Source organism: Lutra lutra, chromosome 6, assembly GCF_902655055.1.
Source record: "Lutra lutra chromosome 6, mLutLut1.2, whole genome shotgun sequence".
NCBI classification, from domain to species: domain Eukaryota; kingdom Metazoa; phylum Chordata; class Mammalia; order Carnivora; family Mustelidae; genus Lutra; species Lutra lutra.
In genome coordinates, this window is record NC_062283.1 from 36,144,914 (window position 1) to 36,167,824 (window position 22,911).

At 42.0% G+C, this 22,911-nt stretch overlaps 1 protein-coding gene across 1 annotated transcript; it reads left to right on the plus strand.

Annotated features, from left to right (window-relative positions):
• The first annotated feature begins 3,490 nt into the window (after positions 1–3,490).
• LOC125101582 (spermatogenesis-associated protein 31D1-like) lies at positions 3,491–7,540 on the plus strand. The gene is made up of 3 exons (XM_047731984.1): positions 3,491–3,658; positions 3,934–4,046; positions 4,316–7,540. The coding sequence occupies exons 1-3, from the start codon at positions 3,491–3,493 to the stop codon at positions 7,035–7,037; spliced, it is 3,003 nt and encodes a 1,000-aa protein (XP_047587940.1). The 3' UTR covers positions 7,038–7,540.
• Positions 7,541–22,911: the final 15,371 nt, after the last annotated feature.

Sequence of the window (22,911 nt, forward strand, 5' to 3'; positions counted from 1 at the left end):
GCTGAAAGGAGACTCTGCTGGGCCAGGGTGAAGGCTGTCCTACCCTTTCACAGATAACCAAGTTAATAATGCTAGGCCAGCGGTATCAAATAAAGGGCATCCCAGTTTAAGGAAGACATGAGAAGTTAGGAGGCAGTTCAGAGGACAGCTGTCATGAAGAGGAAAGTGTTTAGAAAAGATGGAGGAAGAGTGGAGAGAAATACCGGGATTATTTAAACCTGAGAAAAAGGAACCTGGAAAAACTGTCGCAGGGAGTTGATTTTCAAACATATGTGGGGATGATAATATAGGGTGGAGCTTCTCAACCACTCTTCCTGGCAAGACACTCCTAGGAAAGTATATACATGGCCCACAAAGGCAATCAGGTAAGGCTCTTCCAGACTACATTCTGCAGGAAGGCTGTGACACTCCTGGGTCCCACCCTGCCACCAGAGGAGGGGATCAATAGCTTACTTAGCAGCCTGTAACCTATCCCAGCCTTTGGGGAGTTTAGGAACTGTATGTTTGTGCTCCTCCCCAAATTCACATGTTGAAACCCTAATCCTAATGTGATGGTATTAGGAGATGGGGACTTTAGGAGGTGATTAGGTCCTGAGGGTGGGGCCGTCATGAATGAGTTTACTATCCTTAGAAAAGAGACCCCATAAGCCTCTCACCCACTGTTCTGCCACATCAGGTTGCAGGGAGAAGATGAACCTGCCTGTGAACCAGGAGGAAGGTCTCAACAGACACGGAAGCTGCCGTGCCTTGATCTTGGAATTCTCATCGTCCAGAACTATGAAAACTATATGTGTGTGGTTTAAACCACCTGGTCTATGGCATTTGTTACAGGGCTGCAACTCACTGAGAAGGGATTTGTACACCTATTAGGGTATTGAGGTACAGAACACAGTATTTTAGGTAGAGTAGGAACAACTGGGGTCAATATTTTATGAAAGGATGAAATAAAAGGAGAAAACAGTAGAGAGAACTCTACTGGATTGTTTTGTCAAAGGGTGTGTGTGTGTGTGTGTGTGTGTGTGTGTGTGTGTGTGAGCTTGTCCCCAAACCTTTTATGCAGTTTAACTACATTAACTTTAGGAATACGAGTGCTACAGGGTTACCCCCAAGACCATTTGAAGGTTTAATTCTTTACATTTGTTTTCTATTGGTTTTAGTTTTGGGATTATTAAGTAACACATTATTGATTTTAATTGAGTCAGCCTCTCCGACTGAAGATACTAAAGGCTGAATAAAACAAAAACTGAAATGTGCTGTGCAACATGAAAAAAACTAAGTGTGAAAGAACTTTACGGTCTCTATCTGGGTTCATACAAGGCAAACATTTTCTCTTAAAGGTTTTATTTATTTGACAGGGAGCACACAAGCAGGGGAGCTGCAGGCAGAGGGAGTGGGGGAAGCAGGCTCCCCGTGGAGCAAGGAGCCAGATGTGGAGCTTGATCCCAGGACCCTGAGATCCTGACCTGAGCTGAGGGCAGTTACTTAACTGACGGAGCCATCCAGGTGTCCCTGGCAAACACATTGCATATCTGAGGACCTATGGGATCCTGAGTGTAAGTATCAGGGGACAAGCAAAAATTCCAGGTAGCCTTGCAGACATTCAAGGCATGGAACTAGTAAGACCCAAGTCAAGGTCTCAAACATTAAAGGGGGACCCAAGTAATATATGCATTATACATGGAACAAACAGAAAATTTCATAAATTTCATAAGCGATGTAAAGGAGTAGGAAAATAGGATGGCAAACCTGAAGGACCTAGGAGGAGTGGAGGGGTCTTCTGAGCTAGTGAGTGGCGGAGGGGCTGGGGACACACCTTGTTCAATTGTCACCTCCCCCACCTTCAGAAACTCTTTGTGACCCTGCTCTGTGATGTAAGCCTGGGGAGGATATATATTCAGCGTGTGCACAGTATAGGCTGTCTTGTGATTCAGACAATGGAGTTCAAACACTGGAGTGTTCTCCCATTTCTGAATAGCGATACTAAGCCATGTCTGAGCTTTGGCTCAACGTGCTTGGAGACTGATCCCAACTTCACCTTCCTGTGTGGGTTGGGATTGCTCCTTCTGTTCCTGTGCTACCTGGTGGGGATTCCATTTCCAACTCGGAAAACCAAAACCACCCAAAAGGTAAGAAATCCTTGGGGGAGGGGGGGCTCAACATTGATTATTACAGTTTCCATTTCTAATCCCAAATTAATCTATTTTTAAGATTTTATTTAAGAGAAAGCAAGTGAGCAGAGGTGGGGGGAGCACGGGGAGAGCTAAGCAGGGAATGCAATGTGGGGCTAGATTCCAAGACCCTGGAATCCTGACCTGAGCCCAAAGCAGACACTTAACCAACTGAGCTATCCAGGTGCCCCCAATCCCAAATTTTAAAACGAGTTTTTTTAGAGTCAGAGAAACACCTAAAACGGGACGTTTTAAGAGAATAGACATTCATTCCTGTAGGGAAAGAGGCCTGGCAGGGGAAGTGTTAAGGAAGGACTAAGGTTTTTTTTTTTTTTTTTTTTTTATGGTCAATTAATATTTTTATTAATATTGAAAGGTAATTCAGAGGAGAAAGAATCGTTTTTTGTGTTTTTTTTTTTTGACAAAGACTTCCCTTTTTTTTTTTATTTCCAGCATAACAGTATTCATTGTTTTTGTACCACACCCAGTGCTCCATGCAGTCCGTGCCCCCTCTAATACCCACCACCTGGTTCCCCCAACCTCCCACGCCCCCACCTCTTCAAACCCTTCAGATTGTTTTTCAGAGTCCATAGTCTCTCATTGTTCACCTCCCCTTCCAATTTCCCCCAACTAAGGTTTCTACTTGAAACTCACAATCTATCTGGGCTTGGTGGTGAGTCTTGGGTAAAATCCGAAACACAGGGAATCTATAGTCATGGATTGGGTTATTTTGAGAGTATGGGGTCTGTGTAAAAGAACAAAGTTTCCCAGCACTTGATCATGAGTCCCTTCCCCAGGTCAAGCATCACTCGATCAAGCCTTCCTTCATGCTGGGCTGATAAGGATAGTGCTGAGCCTCTGAGAAGAGAGTGGGGTCTGAGCTATGAGCTAGGATACAGGGTCCTGCCTAAGGGAGCACAGACATGACTATCAGGCTTCATTTTCTATGTCCTCATTCAACAAAGGACTTCGGACTGAGAATACCAAGTGTGGACCTCCCAGACAAAGTCCTCAGACTTGTTCAAAGTAGCAAATATTGAAAATATTTTATCACCTCAAAAACTGAAAAAAGCAAGGAACACAGAGTTCTGTTAATTAAAGTCCCAGTCTTCTTGGATAAAGAGTGTCTCCATTTCTGAGAGAAGAGTAAGACATCGGTTCCAGCCTCCCTCATTCTTATTTTTGTTCTAGCATCAGGGCAGAGCCAAGAGGAGAAGGAAAGGTGGGACTCTGGAAGGTAAGGTTCTGCCTATTCCACCTGAGCTCTCCAAGTCTGATCCTTGCTGTCCTCTCCATGAGGGCCCAGTCCATGATCTCTGAGGATGCGAGCCACTAGGTACATTCCCTCTCAGAAAACAGAGGCCTCAGAGGAGAGGCTCATGGATATGCAGCCAGAGTGCAAAACCCTTCTCAGATTCCCTGCTCTGACCACTACTGAGCATGAAGCAGTGATGGATCTGGACAATGAGTGCTGCCCAGTTGGTGGCCGGGTGAGATGTCAAGAGTCAGAACTTCTGCCTCCTGACTTTGTGAAAGCTCTGTGACATCATGGATACTCAGGAGTCTTCCCTGAGGTAACCACTGACCCCTCTGCTTCACAGAGGTGGTCTGATCATCACATGGGATAATTTACATGAAAATACTTTATACGTGAAGCAAGATTACTAACCCGTTTCACATCATTGGCCACTTGCCCTCACCTATGGATTATTAGGGCTTTCAGAGTCCAAGAGCCCAAGGCTGTCCCATAAGGGGACTCCTGTAGTATTGCCTATGTTTCTACTTTCACTACATAACCCATTCTCCTGGTTTCCCAGACGACAGATGGCACCGAAGAGAAGTGGATGACACCCGGAAGCTGATCTCTGTTTTAAGAAGGTGACCAGTCTCTCTGCTTCTATCCTGATGCCTCTTAGAGCACATTTTATGCAATTGCAGGATTCACTGCAGTCTGTCATAGCCATGGGAGGGGGTTACCATAGGAACAGATAGTGGGGTGAAGGCCACTGAGTACTCTGTGAAGTCATAAAGGTGGGGCACTGTGAAAGGACAGCAGGCTTCAGGTGGCCCCTCCCTTGTCAGGCCTGCATGTCCTCCTCCCCTGGTTCTGGTCCTGGCTGCAGCTTTGTACCTCCTGTCTCCTGCAGCCCCCTCAGCCGGCATCATGATACCATCCACTTTCGCCAGCTGTTATGTCCAGACCCCTCCTGTGAGGTGTGTAATAGCACAACTGCTGAGATCAATCAGCTGCTGTTCCTGCAGGCCCTGGAAGATTCGACTCCCTTGGCTTCCACAGCTCCTGTGACTTCTTCGTCATTCACTCTCTCCCCTGACTTCTCGGCAGTCCCTCCAGGAGACCTAATATCAGCTCCTCTACCGAAGCCTTCCCCACCACCTGCCTCCATCTTCTCACCTAACCCAGTGATCCCTGTGGCAGACTTTTTTCCACCCTCGCCACCGGGTGACTCTTTGCCACCAAAGCCCTTTCCTCCCTTGGATTCCAAATTCCCAAGGGACCACGTCCCACCCCAGCCCCTTGCCTTTCCTCCTGTCCAACCTCATCATGCCCATACAGTGGGCCGTAGTGTCCGGACAGAGACAGTGTCTCTAAGTACCACCTTCTCTCTGGACCCTACCCTTTCCCAAGATGTCAGCCCATTACCGGAGTTGTCTCAGAAGGTGAATCCCACTGAGACCTTTGCTCGTCATCACGCACCACCAACCCGGTCTGCTTCACCACCGCCAGGCTGCGATTTAACTGCGCCTCAATCTACACCGATTTCCATCTCAAGGAAACCTGTTCCGCAGAGCTCGCCCCCAGATAGCTCTGGTGGGTTGTCTTCTTATGTCCCAACAATCCTAGGCATTGACCCCTCCAGCTTGTCAATTTTAGACCTCCCTTGGTGGCAAACTCATGCCAAAGGCTTCTTCCCTTCAACCCTGGCTCCACGTGATTTCCATCAAGAGGTTCTGGCCCTCCATTCTTCAGAGGCTTCTTCCAGGGGAAGCCCTGCAGCCAACCTTGTAGAGCCTGGTAACCTCTCACTTCTCAGCCCTGATGCCCTGGCACTTCTAGAGAAACAAATGCAAAAGAGAAGTGACTTCCTCCTGTGGAAGGAATCAAAGGGTTCTTTTGCAAAACAAACAATTGTTGATGCCCATGACTTGGCATCCTCCCTTCCTTTCTGGAGCAGCAAAGACCAATCAAAGGAGCTGCATATGCATCAGCAGTGCCCATATCCTACAACCTTGGAGGAGGGCCATTTACAGCAAACCCCCATCCAGCTCTTCTGGGGTCTCCAAACTCCACCTAGGGAGTCGTCCTTCCCTGCTGCTGATGCCTCAGATCACATCTCGAATGCCTCCCCAGAGCAGGAATCCCCAGTAGTTCCCCATCCACTTCCTCCATCCTTGCCTGAGAGCCCGCCTCAACTCCTTCCTCAAGCCCAGCCCCTACCTAGCCCTCGTGTCCAGCCCCAGGCCCACCTTCCATCCCCACTCCCAATCCTGCCATCTGGTCCTCTACCCGACATCAAGATCTGTGGAGTGTGTTTTCACAGACCTCGGAATGAATTGGAGAATCTCACGCCAACAGAAATGCAACATCTGGAATGGAACGTGTTGCAGAAGGTACAGACACGTGTGTGGGGTTTACCCCCTGTAGTCCAAAGATCCCAGGAGGACTACTGTCCTTCAGCTCCTAACCCTTCTCTCAGCCACAAGGCCACTGAGGCCCAAGTTGTAATCTCTGTCCCCGCTGGACAGTTTCCTCTGAATGAAGAGCTTCGGAGAAAACTAGAGAGTCACCTTCGAAAGAGGCTCATCCAACACCGGTGGGGCATTCCCCGCAGGATCTATGAGTCTCTTGCACTGATGAGCCATCTGAGTACTCTTCCACAGCTACCTGAGTCGCAGCGCTTTCGTGGACACTCATGGATCCCTAAGAGTCTGAGCAAATCGAATGACACTGAAAGCGTCAATGACAAGGACTCAGAAATGCTTCAGCTAGAGGACGGTGAACTGGACAAGGACAATGACAACCTGAAGAAGGGTCAGGAACACAACCCAGAGAATGGCCCAAAAGATCATCTGTTGAGTGACCTAGAGAGCTCTTCAGATAACGATATGGGGCATGATTCTGAGAAAGAACTTAGGAGCCCATCAGAGAACAGCTCCACGGGGTCCGTGGAGACTGCAGGTCCGAGACAACTGGAAAATGTCCTGAAAACACATTTGCGCAAAAAGTCTGAGGAAATCAGTGAGGGTCATGTCCCTGGGACTGTGCATCATTCATGGCATACAATGAAGCAGACATCACTTCCTTCTGAGGAATCCCAGACTGAAATAAAACAAAGACGTTTGCCACCATCAGAGGTGGAGGACTACTCCCTGAATACCTGCAAGGAGCTTCCCTTTGTTGAACCTCGTGTACAACAGATGCTGGAAGCCCATATTAAAAGGTTTCGTTGGAGGATGCTATGGGGCCTTCCCTCCAGGGTCCTTGAATCCATAGAGATCTTTAAATCAAGAAAGGCCACATCCCCTTGTAGCCCTCCCTGCTCCACCAAACTGATTCCTGCGGCAAATTCTAAACCTGGGGCCTTCAACCCCCTTAGAGAAAGCTTGAAATCTCTCCATGCAGACAAAGCAGGAACGGCAAATTCAGCCCCCATTCTGGATCATCCTCACCCTGCCACCTCAACCGTGGGCAAGGAAGAGCAGAGAATTCCGAGGCAATCATCCTCTAATATCAACCATCAGCTTGTAGAGGATGTTCCAAAAACTAAGCATGGCAGACGGACTCTTAAACCTGTCAAACATGTCACCATAGCCAACAGATGGCCCCCAAAGCCGCCGGCAAGGCAATGAGCCAAAGGATAAGAATGCAAATTCCAACAGTAGCAGAGGAGGGCAACAGGGCATAAAGATGAAGAGTCCAGAACGATATTCAGGACCAAGGAATTTCATACACATCAATCACAACCTAGCATCTTGACAACCAACAAGCCAGTTAGCTCCCAAATTATAAAGGGGAACGAGCATCAAGTCAAAACCACCATCCCACCAAGCATACCAGTTCCGCAAGATCCTAAATCACTGAATCTCAAAGAACAACAACTGTATGAGTTAAAGCTTATGCTGGAGGACAGGGAGCAGAGCCAGGCCCAAGCCCAATACACTGGCCTGCCCCCTGCCTCAGCTCATTTGACTCATAAGGCCTCATTGACTCATGCCCAGGGTGTCTCCCGTGGGGACACGAGAGCTTCCCAGGTGCTTCGTGTCCATCCAGAGGACACAGGAATTCCTATGGAACAACAGCAAGAGCCCTGGGTCCCTAAGCATATCATAAGGAAGTGCCAGAATAAGAATCCCCCACCTGGGGGTGCCTGGGTGGCTCAGTGGGTTAAAGCCTCTGCCTTCGGCTCAGGTCATGATCCCAGGGTCTTGGATTGAGCCCCACATCGGGCTCTCTGCTCGGTGGGGAGCCTGCTTCCCCCTTTCTCTGTCTCTGCCTGCCTCTCTGCCTACTTGTGATCTCTGTCTGTGAAATAAATAAATAAATCTTTAAAAAAAAAAAAAAAAAAGAATCCCCACCTGCCGCAGAGAGCATGAGGCCTCAAGGCTCCAAGGCCCAAGAGCATGGCAGAGGGGATGCAGGACTGGGAACATCCCAACCGAGAACAGACAGGTTCCCTACTAAAGATGTGGCATTGAATAAGACGTTCCCTACTCAGGACGTGGTATTAAAGGTAAAGCTGGGAAGCCAGCCTTCCCAGATCCTATCACAGAAGGGTCAGCTGCCTCCTGAAAGCCTTTCACAGAAGGGTCAGCCTCCTTCTGAAAGCCTTTTCAGTAAAAAAATGAAGGGTTTTTTGCACAAGGCAAGAAAACTCCCAGAAGCCCAGTCCCCTATCATCTGTGGAAAGCAGAGGCCTACTTAATGGTAGAGCTGCCTTTACCGGGATGCCCGAAGCTCAGAAAATCATGACAGCTGTTGGGAAGTTCCAAGAGAGAATGGGGCATCGGGCATGCAATAGGCAGCACCTGCCCTCAGCAGCCCATTCCTTCCCCAACCAAGTTTGGGAAAACTCAGCAGAAATCACAAGTGCAGGCCCAGGCACAGCCTGTCCCAGGGTATCCTTTCAACTACAGGGTTCCCGCCTGTAAGGAGACAAATACCAGGTCCTGCCAGCAAGAAGCTGCCTTTGCTGGCCAAGGCCTTCCTGGAAGTAACAGACAGCTCAGAAACAAGGACAGACAGCTCCAGAAAGTTGTGGCATTTAAGGACCAGATACCGCATCAGAAGTATCCCCTCTCCATGCCCCTCAGGGAGCCTGTGCCCCACCCAAAGGCCACCTGTGGGCATCAGGCTGCCCAGTGGCCTCCGGCCACTCTCACGACTCCTGAAGGCACTGTGTGCAGATTTGTGTCTCTACTATTTAGACAGAAAACTTCTCCAGAATTTCCAATGAGAGGGTTTTGGGGGGCATTTCCTACCCCCAAACAATCCCTTGTGAGGAATAAATATTTCTGTAATAAAGTGATGTCTGTTCTGTGTACTGTCTTGGGAGCATGGGTTTTGGGTAAATCAGTTCAGCTGTTACTGTTTGCTTCCTTTGGCTTCTAAAAGGTGACCAATCTCCAGGACCTCTTGGGAAATATGTATCATGTTCCCCCAAAAGCCCCCTTTTTTGTTGTGTTTTTACATGTTTCATTTTACAAGGACCACTCCTTGTAAAAGGAATAATCCTTTGATATTATGCTTTTCTTTACTCACTGTAATCCTTCAGTTTCTGGAAAAATGATCTAAGCCAGCAAGAAACAAAGAACAAACAAACAAAAAAAACCTTTTCCATAAAGTATAAACAGTTAAGTTCACTTAAAATTTTCTGTCATATATTCTTATTTTTCCTGCTATGTAATCCCAAGACATTCTTTAAACAAATAAAAACTCAGACATTTAAATTATAATGCTCTCAACTTCAGCATAATCCAGAAACAGACTTTTTGAACTATAGAACCACAGGGATTGACAGCTATTTATAGGCTATGGGAATAGCCACATGAGAAGGTATTCTTAGTTACTTATCCCCTATAGAGGCCCATACATATTACCTAGTAGTAGCTCTGACTGCCAGGCGCCAGCCATGCCAGGGAGATCACGTCCGCTGCAGGTCAGTCACCTCGAGTGGAAATCACTGAGCATTACTACTTTTGAGGTTAAGCAGACTGGCAGGAAAAGTAAGTCCTGACTTGACAGATTGTAATGATTTCAGGGACAGGTTAGTTAGATAAAAGAGTATACTAGAGTCACTATCCTCCTCAAGGTCCTTTGGGTGCTACATTCAATAGAGTGACTTAGCCAACTGGATTTCTTAGGACACACACCTTCTGCTTTCTTATCTTTGGGCTTTATTCATGTCATCTTATTGTCTGTTCCCTGAAACCAATGATTCCTTGTCCTCTTTAGGATCTGAGAAGCCAGGTCTGTGGTATCTCTCTCTTCCAAAAGTCCACAGCAGTGATCAGTTTAACTCAGAGTTTGAAAATTTAGCCGCATTCAGAGGCCAAGATCACAATGAATGAGCTGGACTGAGTGTATCAAGCTAGAGCCTTACAAGGAGTCTCAATGTTGCACAATTGTGTCTGAAATAGACCTGCCTCCTTTTGGACCCACTCAAGTTCCAGAAGGAATGTGGGCCCTATGTCGCCATGAGTTCTGATTTTTAAAAGAATTTTGCAATGTCAATGTGAAAATCTATAATTTGTAAGTGCCGGCCCTCATAAATTTAAATTATCAAATATGTGCATTGCACACCCTCGGCCCAAGGGCAATCAAACTGGAACCTCTTTTTAACCATTCATTTGATGAATTCATTTGTATATGACACTTTCAGTATTTTACATTCACTATGTGAGCATCATAGACTTGTATTTAAATAGGTCATAGTTTTATAATACTCATTTTACTTCTTTATCAAATAGAGCAGGTTCCTTTATATTGAGACTGTATCATGTCCATTTTTACTTTAAAACCAATAAGGTGATTTACACATAAAAGCGTTAGTAGGTGTTAATTTGGTTGATAAGCTAATTAAATATTTTTAAGGAAACAAATTCTTATGAAAAGTATAAAGGAGTAAATTTGAAATGGAAGAGTAGAAATTTTTCAATAAAAATATATCTTAAGGAATATTATTCAGCCATAAAAAGAAAGAAATCTTGCCATTTTCAACAACCTGGATGGAGCTAGAGAGTACTAAGATAAGCAAAATAAGTCAGAGAAAGGAAAATACCATATGATTGTGCTCATATGTGGAATTTAAGAAACAAAACAAGTAAGCAAAGAAAAAAAAAGAGAGACAAACCAAGAAACAGCCTCTTAACTATAGAAGCACAAACTGATAATTGTCAGAAAAGATAATTATGTCTATGTCTGGTCTATAGTTGGTAGTTTGACACACACACAAAATAAATATCTGAGTAAAGTCATTTTCATTTCTTTAGGATTTCTTCCCTGTGTATTGGTTTTCTTTCAAAACAGTCCTGTGATTTGGATTAGAGGAAACCCCTACGTTTGAACAGGTCAAAGAGAAATAATCTGAGAAGAGATAAACTAAGAAATTTCAAGGCAGAGTTTTTTACTTCTCTTTGTTTACTCTGGTAGGATAGCTCCCTTGAAACAAAAGTTTTCAAGCAAAAGCTTGTTTCAAATGAATAACTTTTGAAGAGAAATAAATAAATAAAGCTGTTTGAATGAAGTCAAAGTTTCATACTAACATAAAAATGAGGAAAAATCAGAAAATGGGCTTTTTCTTTTTATCTTCACTGGGAACTTTTATATACACACATTTGAAAAAGAGAAAAGTCGGGGGGGGGATGGTATTACATTTATTTCAAGAAGCAAGAATACTTCCTGACCTGCCTGAGATGTCAAACAGGGAGTTCAGTCTGCAGTGAGAGGTAGGTCATTTATAAGATTACTTTCCAGTACACATCACATTACATTTTAGAGGACACCATTATGCACTATTTTTTTCCCTTTCTCTCCAACAAGGGACTTTCTTATGTCTGAAAGGGGCACACATAGAGTGCCCTGAGATTAACTCAAGCCTCTCCTTTCACACCCTTACTTAGGTACCAAATGATGGGCTTGCCTCTGCCCTTGGCACCCAGGCAAACCAAATCCTGACTGACAAATTACAGTAAAATAGTTTCCCTCCTGATGCACAGACCCATAGGGTCAGTCTTTGGATTCGTGGGATGTGATGGCTCATTTTATGTGTCAACTTGCCTGGGTCACAAAGTGTTCAGATATTTGTTAAACATCATTCTGGACACATCTGTCAGGGTGTTCCTACTGCCCTCCCCAGTGTGGGTGTGCGCCACCCAGTCCACTGAAGGCCTGACTAGAACAAAAAGGCAGAGTAAGAGGGAATTCATTCTCCCCATCAAATTGTTTTGAACCTGGGACAGCAGTCTTCTTCAGATTCCCAACTCAGAGCTTCTACTACCAACTTTCCCAGTTCTCAGATTTTCAGACTCGGTCTGAAACTTACACCATTCCTGGTTCCCGGGTTTTGGATTCAAAGAGGAGCTCTCCTATTGGCTCCTCAGGGTCTTTAGTTTGCATCCTATAGCTAGAATATGTGTAGGACTTCTCACGTTACAAAGTGTTTTCATAAATCCCACCTAATTTGGTTTCACAGCAACAATGTTATAAAGTTTAACAATCTTTTAAGATTTACAGATGTTATACTCAGAACTATACCCTAAATGTAGATCTTCATACCAAAGTCTATGCTCTGTGTACCAAACAAGATTGAACAGAATAATTCATCAGAGAGAGAAAGAAGAGAAATTCAGAGAAGGTGAATATTCAAAGTAAGCAAACAAACAAATGAACAAACAAAACAACTTATAAGTTTATGGAAAAGATGAAAGCTGGTAAGACTTGCATGAATATAGTTCAGAGGCAAGGACACCCCAGATGACAAGGACAGAAGCACGAGGTGGGATATCAGGAACCACAACCAGATAATGTTATATCTTCCCATTTGGGAGGAACATAAGGTTTTACAGAACAGGAGAGATATATGTAGTAAAGTAATTAGGGACCAGATTATCCAGTGTCACAGAAATTATAATCCATGTCAGTATGGGGAACAGAGCTCTCCAAATAGCTGTAATAAAAGAAGGAATATGAAACAGAAAACCTGTAAAGTTTCTGTCAGTTCTAATATTTCAGCATTTTATACTGTATTGCATGAATAGAAAATCTTAGTAATGAATAGCCATGAATATTTTAATAGCCCCAGTAATACCTCTTTTTAAATCATCCTGAACATTAGTCTTTGTATAAAACAGCTTTGACCATATTCTCCTACTGAAAAGTCATCAGTTGACAGCAGAACAGAGTCCACATTGGGAGCTTTAGGCTCTCCTTTAGTACATTGCTTTTATGTTAAATAAATGTTCTTTGTGTTGAGCAACTATTTATAAATTATATAAGCTCTTGGATCCTAAATATACTCAATAGTAAAATAAGAAGAAAGAAAAGTTGGCATTTTTCCTATTAATGGTGTTTCCTAAATTCTTTGAGTCAAAATAGATTGACTAAGCAGTTCAGGATACAATTAGACCAGCTCTAATATTTTCACACAAAATATGCATTCTAAGGTTCAAAAATTTCATGATCATGATGAAAAAGAGAAGAAGCCCATTTTAAAAGAGCTCAGATGAAATGTTCAGTGCGTGATCCTTTGAGGTTCTAAGTTTTGAAGCACTAAACAACAAAGACTTCAACCTATGCTTTTTTTATTTAAATGAAACTCATGGGGTATTTATTGAGAACAACAGAGCAAAATTAATTTGCACCAACTATAGGATAAACCCAGAGTCCAGAGGGCAGCAACTTCTCAGCACATCCAGTGTATATCCATATCCCAGTGATACCAGCTCAGATATCTGCAGAACAGTGTCCTGTAATTCTTCAGGAGCCATCTACCCTCTTTGAATAAGAGGGTCACAGTGGGTCACAGTCCTGGGTCACAGTCAAATTGACCCTTTAGAATGGCAGTTTTATTCCATGATCTCACTCTCATATAACTCTATCTTTATTTTGTTGCTTAGTTTTGCTTTCTTTTTTTCTTTTACATTTCAAACATATGCTTTTAAATCAATGTTTAATGTTGGAATGTTTTAATAAGGGTCATAAATTTTAAGACCTTCATCTCATATGTACCATATTTACAGGTTTTCTCAAGGTCTTTTACCTTTCCATTTTCTTTGGTATCTGCTAGGATGTAGTTGGCCTTCCTATTTTGCAGATTTCGTAGATACAAAATAAGGAATGCATGCTGGGCTGCCCAGAGCTATGATTTGTTCCATGCTGTCAACAGAAATAACTCAGGAGAAAAACCGAATAATCTTTTTTTCTCACATTGAAGTATAATCGACATACAGGGATACATTAGTATCAGGTGTATAACAAAGTAATTGAACAAGTCTATAAACTGTGCTATGTTCACCATAAGTGTAACTATTGTCACCATACAACCCTATTAAAACACATTGACTATATTCCCTGTGCTGAACCTTTCATCCCATTGCTTCCAGTTATTCCACAACTGGAAGCATAGACTTCCCTGCATCCATTTTGCTCATCTCCCCACCCCCCACCCCTCAGACACCCACCAATTGTTCTCTGTATTTATGGATCCGTTTCTACTTTTTTTTTTTTCTGGTTGGTTGGTTGGTTGTCTTTTTAGATTCTACTATAAGTAAGGTCATATGATATTTGTCTTTCTCTGTCTGACTTATTTCGTTTAGCATAATACTCTCTAGGTACACCCATGTTGTCATAAATGGCAAGATTTTGTTGTTTTCATGGCTGAATTATATTTTACAGTTTATATATACATATATATACCACATCTTTATCCATTCACCTGTCAATGGACACTTGGGTTGCTTCCCATAGCTTGACTATTGAAAATGATGCTGTAATAAACATAGGTGAGCATAGATCTTTTCAAATTAGTGGTTTTGTTTTCTTTGGGTAAATACCCAGTAGTGAAATTACTGGATCATATAGTATTTCTATTTGTTAAGTTTTTCAGGAATCTCCATAGTGTTTTTCACAGGGGCTGCAAAAGAAACTAAAATAACCTTTTACAGTTTTTTGATCTTAGGAAGCAATTATGACAAATGAACTAAAAACATACTTTCTCAAAATAATCTTGATTCCAAAAATTTCTACTAGACAAACATTCTCAATGTGTCATTCAAGCATGAACCTAATAGGATTTAAGTTAGTAGGAAACCTCAGGCTGGGTTAAAACTGGTTTTGAAAACTGGTTAAAACCATGTTTGCAAGCTGGGATTCATAGACCTCTAGGGGATACACAGACATTCCGTGGGAGAAATGAATACCCAGAATAGTAAAGGAATCAATTTCCAAGTCCTCCCCTTAGGCAGTCTTTCCGAAAACTCACTATCCCCTGAAGTATCTTATGTTGAAAGCCTTCAGGCAGGGTGGGCTTCATGGGCATGTGTGACCAGTGCAGGAGCACAGGACCTGCCCTTGGTTTAATGCTCTGCTATGATGGCCTTAAAATTCTTAATCATTGCTGCCAAAAACATTGGAGTATATGTGCCCCTTCTTTTCACTCCAAGGAATAGCACAGAGGACCATAGGGGAAGGGAGGGAAAACCAAATGGGAAGAAATCAGAGAAGGAGACAAACCATGAGAGACTCTGGACTCCAGGAACCAAACTGAGGGTAACAGAGAAAAGAGGGTTGGAGGACAGGGTAACTGGGTGATGGGTATTAAGGAGGGCACATTTTGTGATGAGCACTGGGTGTTATACCCAAATAACGAATCATCGAACACTACATCAAATACTAATGATGTGTTATATGTTGGCTAATTGAACATAATAAAAAATTAATTTAAAAAAATTCTTAATCATTTTTTAAGAAGGGCCCTGCATTTCTATTTTGCTGTGGGCCCCACAAATTCTGTAGCTCAGGTTGCTTTCTGGTTTCACCCTAGCTCAGCTTTACTTCCACTCCTTTCCCCAAAAGCATTTCTTCCACTTTAGAAAAGAAAGCTGTACTTTACCCATCTTCCTAATACATTGTCCTGGTGAGGGGTGGAGTTAGAGGATGTAAAACCATTTGGCAGCAAATAAAGGACTAATTTTGAAATATTGATGAAAGTCTTAGCAGGACATGCTGGCTTTCTCTGCTTTATACATATCTCCTTAGGATTAAAATTTGATGCAGAAATTTAGGATCTTGTCCTTCATGTAAATATTCTGAATGCCTAGACTAATGAGAAGTCTTGGTCTCACTGATTTCATCCTTGGACTGCCTCCAGAGAATGCAGTGCTCTGGCGGGAGGGTATCATATGGGCAAAGCTGAGCAAACAGTACTAGGTACTAAAGATGGCAGCACCCAATTCCATCTAGGTCACCAGTCCTAGGCAAGCCTGTGAGCCGTTTCCATCTACCCCCACCCCACCTACTGACCCACCCACACCCAACCTTCTCAACCAGCTGTCTGAAATTCAAATTCAAAAATAAGTCACTTGCCTTAAGGAGGAGGAGGACTAACACAATTATTTAAAAAGAAAGGTAAAAGTAGACCTTTTCAGACAGAAGTTAACTCAAATTTAGTTGATTGGTTGATAATTGGGACAGGTTGGGAAAATTAGATTTTTTTTAAAAACAAATGCTTTTTTTTAAGAATAGTTTTAGATTTACAGAAAAATTGAAGAGAGTTCCTATAGGATCATCATCAATTTCCTCTTATAAATATTTCCTATTATTAACATCTCATCTTAATATGGTACATTTCTTATAATTAAGAACAAATATTGATACATTATTATTAACTCCTACTTGATTTAGATTTCCTTAGTCTTTAGTTGGTGTTCTTTTTCTGTTCCAGGATCTCATCCAGGATATCACATTACATTTAGTCATAATTTCTCCTTAGGCTCCTTTTGGTCGTAATAGTTTTTCAAACTTCTTACTTTTGGTTACCTGGGCAGTATCGTGGAATACTGGCCAGGTATTTGGTAGAATGCCCTACTATTCGGATTTGTGTGACCTTTTTTTCCCAGAAGACTTTACTTTATTTTATTTTATTATTTTGTTTTAAGATTATTTATTTATTTATTTGACAGAGATCACAAGTAGGCTGAGAGACAGACAGAGAGAAAGGAGGAAGCAGGCTCCCTGCTGAGCAGAGAGCCCGATGTGGGACTTGATCCCAGGACCCTGGGATCATGACCTGAGCCAAAAGCAGAGGCTTTAACCCACTGAGCCACCCAGGCGCCCCTAGACTTTATTTTTTAGAGCAGTTTTAGGTTCCCAGTAAAGTTGAGTGTGACTTGTGTCCCCACACATGCATAACTGACCTCATGGTCAGCATTCTCCACCAGAAGGGCATATGTGTTACAATTGATGAACCCACACTGACACACGGTTGGTATTCAAAGTACATCATTTCTATTAAGGTCGACTCTTGAGATTTTATGTTCTATAAGTGTGGATGGCGACAAGATATTAGAGGGACACTTTCCTTAACTGAATGAAGTATATCTGCAGTTCCAGTGCTTTTTATTAAAAATCAATTATTGAGCAGAAATTAAATGCTAGACATTATTCTAAAAGTTTGAGATACATTAATAAATGATATAAATATTATTTTTAATTACCTGTGATGTTAGGTAGATAGATAGATAAATGGGTCAATATGTAGGAAACTTTGTTCACATCAATAATTAGAAATACAAAGAGTTTGCTATGGCAATGCCACTCGATTCATTGAACCACTTCTGAGTTATATGCCAAAAAATAACATCAGAATCTTTATTAATGCTTTATTTTTTAAGTTTACACACTTCACAGCACTCACCATAGCACATACCCTCCCCAATGTCCATAACCCCACCCCCCTCCCAACCCCCCTCCCCCCATCAACCCTCAGTTTGTTTAGTGAGATTAAGAGTCACTTATGGTTTGTCTCCCTCCCAATTCCATCTTGTTTCATTTACTCTTCTCCTACCCCCTTAACCCCCCATGTTGCATCTCCTATCCCTCATATCAGGGAGATCATATGATAGTTGTCTTTCTCCGATAGACTTATTTCGCTAAGCATGATACCCTCTAGTTCCATCCATGTCGTCGCAAATGGCAAGATTTCATTTCTTTTGATGGCTGCATAGTATTCCATTGTGTATATATACCACTTCTTCTTTATCCATTCGTCTGTTGATGGACATCTAGGTTCTTTCCATAGTTTGGCTATTGTAGACATTGCTGCTATAAACATTCGGGTGCACGTGCCCCTTCGGATCACTATGTTTGTATCTTTAGGGTAAATACCCAGCAGTGCAATTGCAGGGTCATAGGGTAGTTCTATTTTCAACATTTTGAGGAACCTCCATGCTGTTTTCCAGAGTGGTTGCACCAGCTTGCATTCCCACCAACAGTGTAGGAGGGTTCCCCTTTCTCCGCATCCTCGCCAGCATCTGTCATTTCCTGACTTGTTAATTTTAGCCATTCTGACTGGTGTGAGGTGATATCTCATTGTGGTTTTGATTTGTATTTCCCTGATGCCGAGTGATATGGAGCACTTTTTCATGTGTCTGTTGGCCATCTGGATGTCTTCTTTGCAGAAATGTCTGTTCATGTCTTCTGCCCATTTCTTGATTGGATTATTTGTTCTTTGGGTGTTGAGTTTGCTAAGTTCTTTATAGATTTTGGACACTAGCCCTTTATCTGATATGTCATTTGCAAATATCTTCTCCCATTCTGTCAGTTGTCTTTTGGTTTTGTTCACTGTTTCCTTTGCTGTGCAAAAGCTTTTGATCTTGATAAAATCCCAATAGTTCATTTTTGCCCTTGCTTCCCTTGCTTTTGGCGATGTTCCTAGGAAGATGTTGCTGCGGCTGAGGTCGAAGAGGTTGCTGCCTGTGTTCTCCTCAAGGATTTTGATGGATTCCTTTCTCACATTGAGATCCTTTATCCATTTTGAGTCTATTTTCGTGTGTGGTGTAAGGAAATGATCCAATTTCATTTTTCTGCATGTGGCTGTCCAATTTTCCCAACACCATTTATTGAAGAGGCTGTCTTTTTTCCATTGGACATTCTTTCCTGCTTTGTCGAAGATGAGTTGACCATAGAGTTGAGGGTCTATTTCTGGGCTCTCTATTCTGTTCCATTGATCTATGTGTCTGTTTTTGTGCCAGTACCATCATCAAGACAGCATGGTACTGTAATGTTACTTTTATACAAAATGTATCTAATATAAAGAAGGTGAAATTCTAACAATGCTGTCTTTGTAAGACTCAAAATGTAGAAATATAAGGTCAGAAAGATGTCAGAATAATAGTTTCAAAAACTTCTTGGACAGCATGTGCAATTCTTGGACATCTTTCGGGAGTGTGGAACTGCTTGAGAGTATGTTTTTGCTCCAGGTTCCTTCTACTGCCCTTTCCCTCTCCTGTCCCTGCTGCCATATACCCATCCATCACTAAAATAATCCAATAATTAGCTTAAATTTGTTGAAAGACAGTGTACCTTTGTTTCTGTTATGATGGGCCTCCCATTGGACTTTCGGCTACTAGGCAATGGTAGCTTCATGTGACATGATAGGTGAGAAAAACAGTCATTCTTGATTTTCCTTTAAACACTAAGTTAATAGGCGTGCCTGGGTGGCTCAGTGGGTTAAAGCCTCTGCCTTCGGCTCAGGTCATGATCCCAGGGTCCTGGTATTGAGCCCCGCATCAGGCTCTCTGCTCAGCAGAGCACCTGCTTCCTCCTTTCTCTCTCTGCCTACCTCTCTGCCTACTTGTGATCTGTCTGTCATATAAATAAATAAAAAACTTTAAAAAAGAAATAAACACTAGGTTAATAGCTCCCAGTTTAATAGAAGAGTTGAGGCTGCCATCCTTACTTGGAGATTGTTTTGAAAAGGAAAATGGCATTTGTGTATAATGCCTTTTAAAAGAGTGGGGTGGGGGGTGCCTGGGTGGTTCAGTCTAAAACAGTAGGAAAATCCTTAGGCTGAATATTATGACAACATCCAAGACTAAAGCTTAAACTGGGAAGCTTATGCACATGTCCACATGAACACAGACACACACACACACACACACACACACCAGGCCAAGTGTTTTTAATCCTCTTAGCCTGCCCCAAAGGAGAAACCCAATATAATGGGGTAGAAAGAAACCCAGTATAATGGGGTAGAAGACAGACCAAGATCAAGGTCAAGCCTTCAGTTTTTATTTCTAATTTCTTTCCCTTGAATCTCTTTAACTTTTTTCTTGTTTCACTCTTTGTGTGTTCAGAACAACCCTTCAAGGAGATGAATAGTGGGTAACCTATATTCCTTATTTTCTTAATTCCTGACAGTGTTGATTCCCCCTCTCTCCACCTCCCCCTCTTTTTTTTTTTCCATCTTTCTCTTCCCCTCCCTCAAACAAAGGCATTCCTCCCAAAGAATTGCCTCTGCTACTGTTGCGGTTACTCTCCCCGTCTTGCCTTCTGGAATGTACTGTGAAATGCCAGACAAGATGACTCAGGGAGAAGAGGGGAAAAAAGTTTGCAAGTCTCTCAGTCTCACATGGGGTATGTAATAGAATACTATTAAGGAGAATTCACTTTGCCAAAGTAACCAGAATAATGTGCTGATAATATTTTCCACTATCAAATGCAATACCACGAGGAGACATAAATGATGAATATGAACATGAAAATGTCCTAAATGGCTTAATTTGTGGAAGAAACATGGAAGTGGGGTGTCACAGTCTGGCTAGAAGCTCTGTGCGCATTTAGACACTGAAAAAAACAATGTGAACTTGGTCTAAGGAAAGGAACCAAATGGACAAATATGTACTTAAGAGATCTGTGCTTTTCATTTAGTGAAAATATGCTCTTGATTTCTGTCAATGTACTTTTAAATGTATCACTTAGTATTTGAACTTTTGCCACTGTTGCAAAGAATCCTCAAGCATGGAAACTCAACAATTCCAGAAATCCCTTGATCTCAGTCTCCCCATTTTTATGCTCAAAAACATTTCCCTCTTGGGTGGAGACACAAAGGGGACCAGGAACAGGGAGGAACAGCAAGGGTTGGGGTTGGAGGGAGGGGTGAAGAAAGATGAAAAGATGAAGAAAATAAAAGTTTCCATAAACAGACCTTATTTTTATTAGTCTTTTCACTAAGAAGTAAAAAATTACTAGAAATTGATTTTTATTTTATTTTACTTTATTTTTGCTATGTATTGAAGTCAATTTCATGTATGAAGAAAACGAAGTTAATGATTAGTTATGTCAAAATTCCACAACTTAATTTCCCTTTGTCATAATGACTAAGATGGTATTTTTGAGAGGGGAATAGAATAGATTATTACTAATAATATCATCTCAGGTTATATAATGATTTTAACTTTTCAAATTAATTTTTTATTATATAAAAAAATTTTATTATATAAAAAGTTTTTTTATTATGTAAAAAGTAAACTTTTTATCCTTGGTGAGCCAGAAATATTTTCTTAATCTTCAAAACCCTGAAGGGGTTCCTGGAATTACTAGTAGAGCTCAGGATAACCTGATCTTTTTGGGGGCCTATCTGTGCTCTATTCCATGTGAGTGAAGTTGGAGTGTGGGACAACCTGCCTTACATCCTTACCTTAGGATGTGTCCTCAAATTTTTCATTCACAAAATTAGGGAGTTGAACTAAATGTCTTCCAAGATTATTTTTCCTTTAAAATTCTATGGTTTTTTTTTTTTTCCTGCTTTTGGTAAAAAAAAAAAAAAATTTTTTTTCAGAACACAAAGATGGGGGCCAAACTGGCTAGAGGCTGCAGTTAAATGAAACGTGCTACCACCAGAAAAACAGCCTGGACCTTTGTGTGTTGGCATTTATCTCAGCCACAAAGGGGAATCACAGCCTCTAAGCACTGTGGACACGATGTACCCCCTAGAGAGGCACTGGTTGGGAAGACAAGGTGGGGAAGCGCTCATGCAGCCTTTCTGGTGATAATGTTGTAGAACCTGGACTGGATCCTGGTGGAAGAACCAAGCGGCACTCAGGAACTTTGGAGGATCGGAGGTTTATTTAACACCGGTGGGCTCAGACGAGGTTGTTCTCCAAAGGTCTGAGCCCCAAACACAGGCAGGGAGTGGGATTTATACCCTTCTACTTCCACATACTTGGTACTTTGGTGCGTGCGGGAAGCAGGGTAGAACCTGGAAGGGCTTTGAGACCTGGAAGAACCTGGAAGGGCTTTGAGACAGGGACTGGAATTCCCTTGTTGGTTTGGTCAGCCATCTCAGAGTACAGTTTTTCCCTATCAATAACTCCACATCCCTGGAGTTCTCATTCCTTCTTAAAAGATGAAGAGGCAGGGACGCCTGGGTGGCTCAGTTGGTTGGACGACTGCCTTCGGCTCAGGTCATGATCCCCGGATCCCGGGATCGAGTCCCATATCGGGCTCCCAGCTCCATGGGGAGTCTGCTTCTCCCTCTGACCTTCTCCTCGTTCATGCTCTCTCTCTCACTGTCTCTCTCTCAAATAAATAAATAAAATCTTTAAAAAAAAAAAAAAAGATGAAGAGGCAGCAAGTCAGAGAAGTCACATCAATGGTTTGCCAAAAGATACTTGCTAATTCATGACCAAATTGTGACTCCCAGTCATAGGCTGCCTGGAAAGCATTGAAAAAGACCTTGCAGGATTAATCTGAGTGTTTAATTGAACTCTTTATACTTCAAGGAAACTTTTAAAGCTATTTTTTCCCCTCTAGAGCACTATATGAAACTTAACTTCATGTCCAGTTGGCTAAGATGCTTATCACTGGCACTATTTCTCATAGGGTCAATCATGCATATTGCCTAAAGGAGGAAGACCATGGACTTAACAGAGTAGAGATGGATCAAAAAGGAATGGCATGGGTTTTGAGTCAGACTTGAGGTTGAATCTTACCTCCAGTGTTTACATGGGCAAAGTATTTAAACTTGTAAAGCTTCTCATATATTCAATGGAAATAACAATATTTCATAGAAGTGTAGTGAGATAAAAGAAATATAGGAACTATTTAGCACAGGGCATGGAAGATAATAAACAATAGGTAACTCTCTTTGGGAAAAATTCGAAATCTGTTTATGTCAAAACAGAGACAAAAACTGTGATCAACAAACTTTTTCCATGAAGAACAAAATAGTAAACATTTTAGGTTTTTTAGACCATACAGTTTCTACCAGAACTGTTCAACTTTGTTGTAACAAAAAGCTCACAGATAACCAAAAAAGGAAAAAAAAAAAAAAAAAGAATGTGTGGCTTTGTGCCAATTAAACTTGATTTACAAAAATGGTAGGTACACCAGATTTGGTTCATATGTATAGTTTGCCCACCTCTGGCGTAAAGTGGCCAATAGATTAATTTTAAGGAAATAAATACAATTATTATAATTATGTGTCTAAGAGTCTTTACATGAATTATATCCAGAATTAACGTGCATAGTAAATTGATCTCCACAGGTAATTTTCAAACATCTGGTTTGGTAGGCAAACCTCATGAACTTTAAATCACTGTAACTCACAAGTCCTCCTTTGTGTAAGATGGCATTTACCATTTTATGTCTGTTAATCACTTGTGTTGACTAAGTTACAAATGGAATCACTGGTTCAAATCACATGCTAGAGTGTATCAGGAAAATCTG

What these genes read in the sequence shown, in the direction of transcription:
- LOC125101582 (XM_047731984.1), top strand. Translation starts at nt 3,491, where the DNA reads ATGCGAGCCACTAGGTACATTCCCTCTCAGAAAACAGAGGCCTCAGAG. An exon ending in GCTGCCCAGTTGGTGGCCGG is followed by an intron (nt 3,659 to 3,933) that starts GTGAGATGTCAA and finishes GGACTCCTGTAG; the next exon opens with TATTGCCTATGTTTCTACTT. An exon ending in CTGATCTCTGTTTTAAGAAG is followed by an intron (nt 4,047 to 4,315) that starts GTGACCAGTCTC and finishes TGTCTCCTGCAG; the next exon opens with CCCCCTCAGCCGGCATCATG.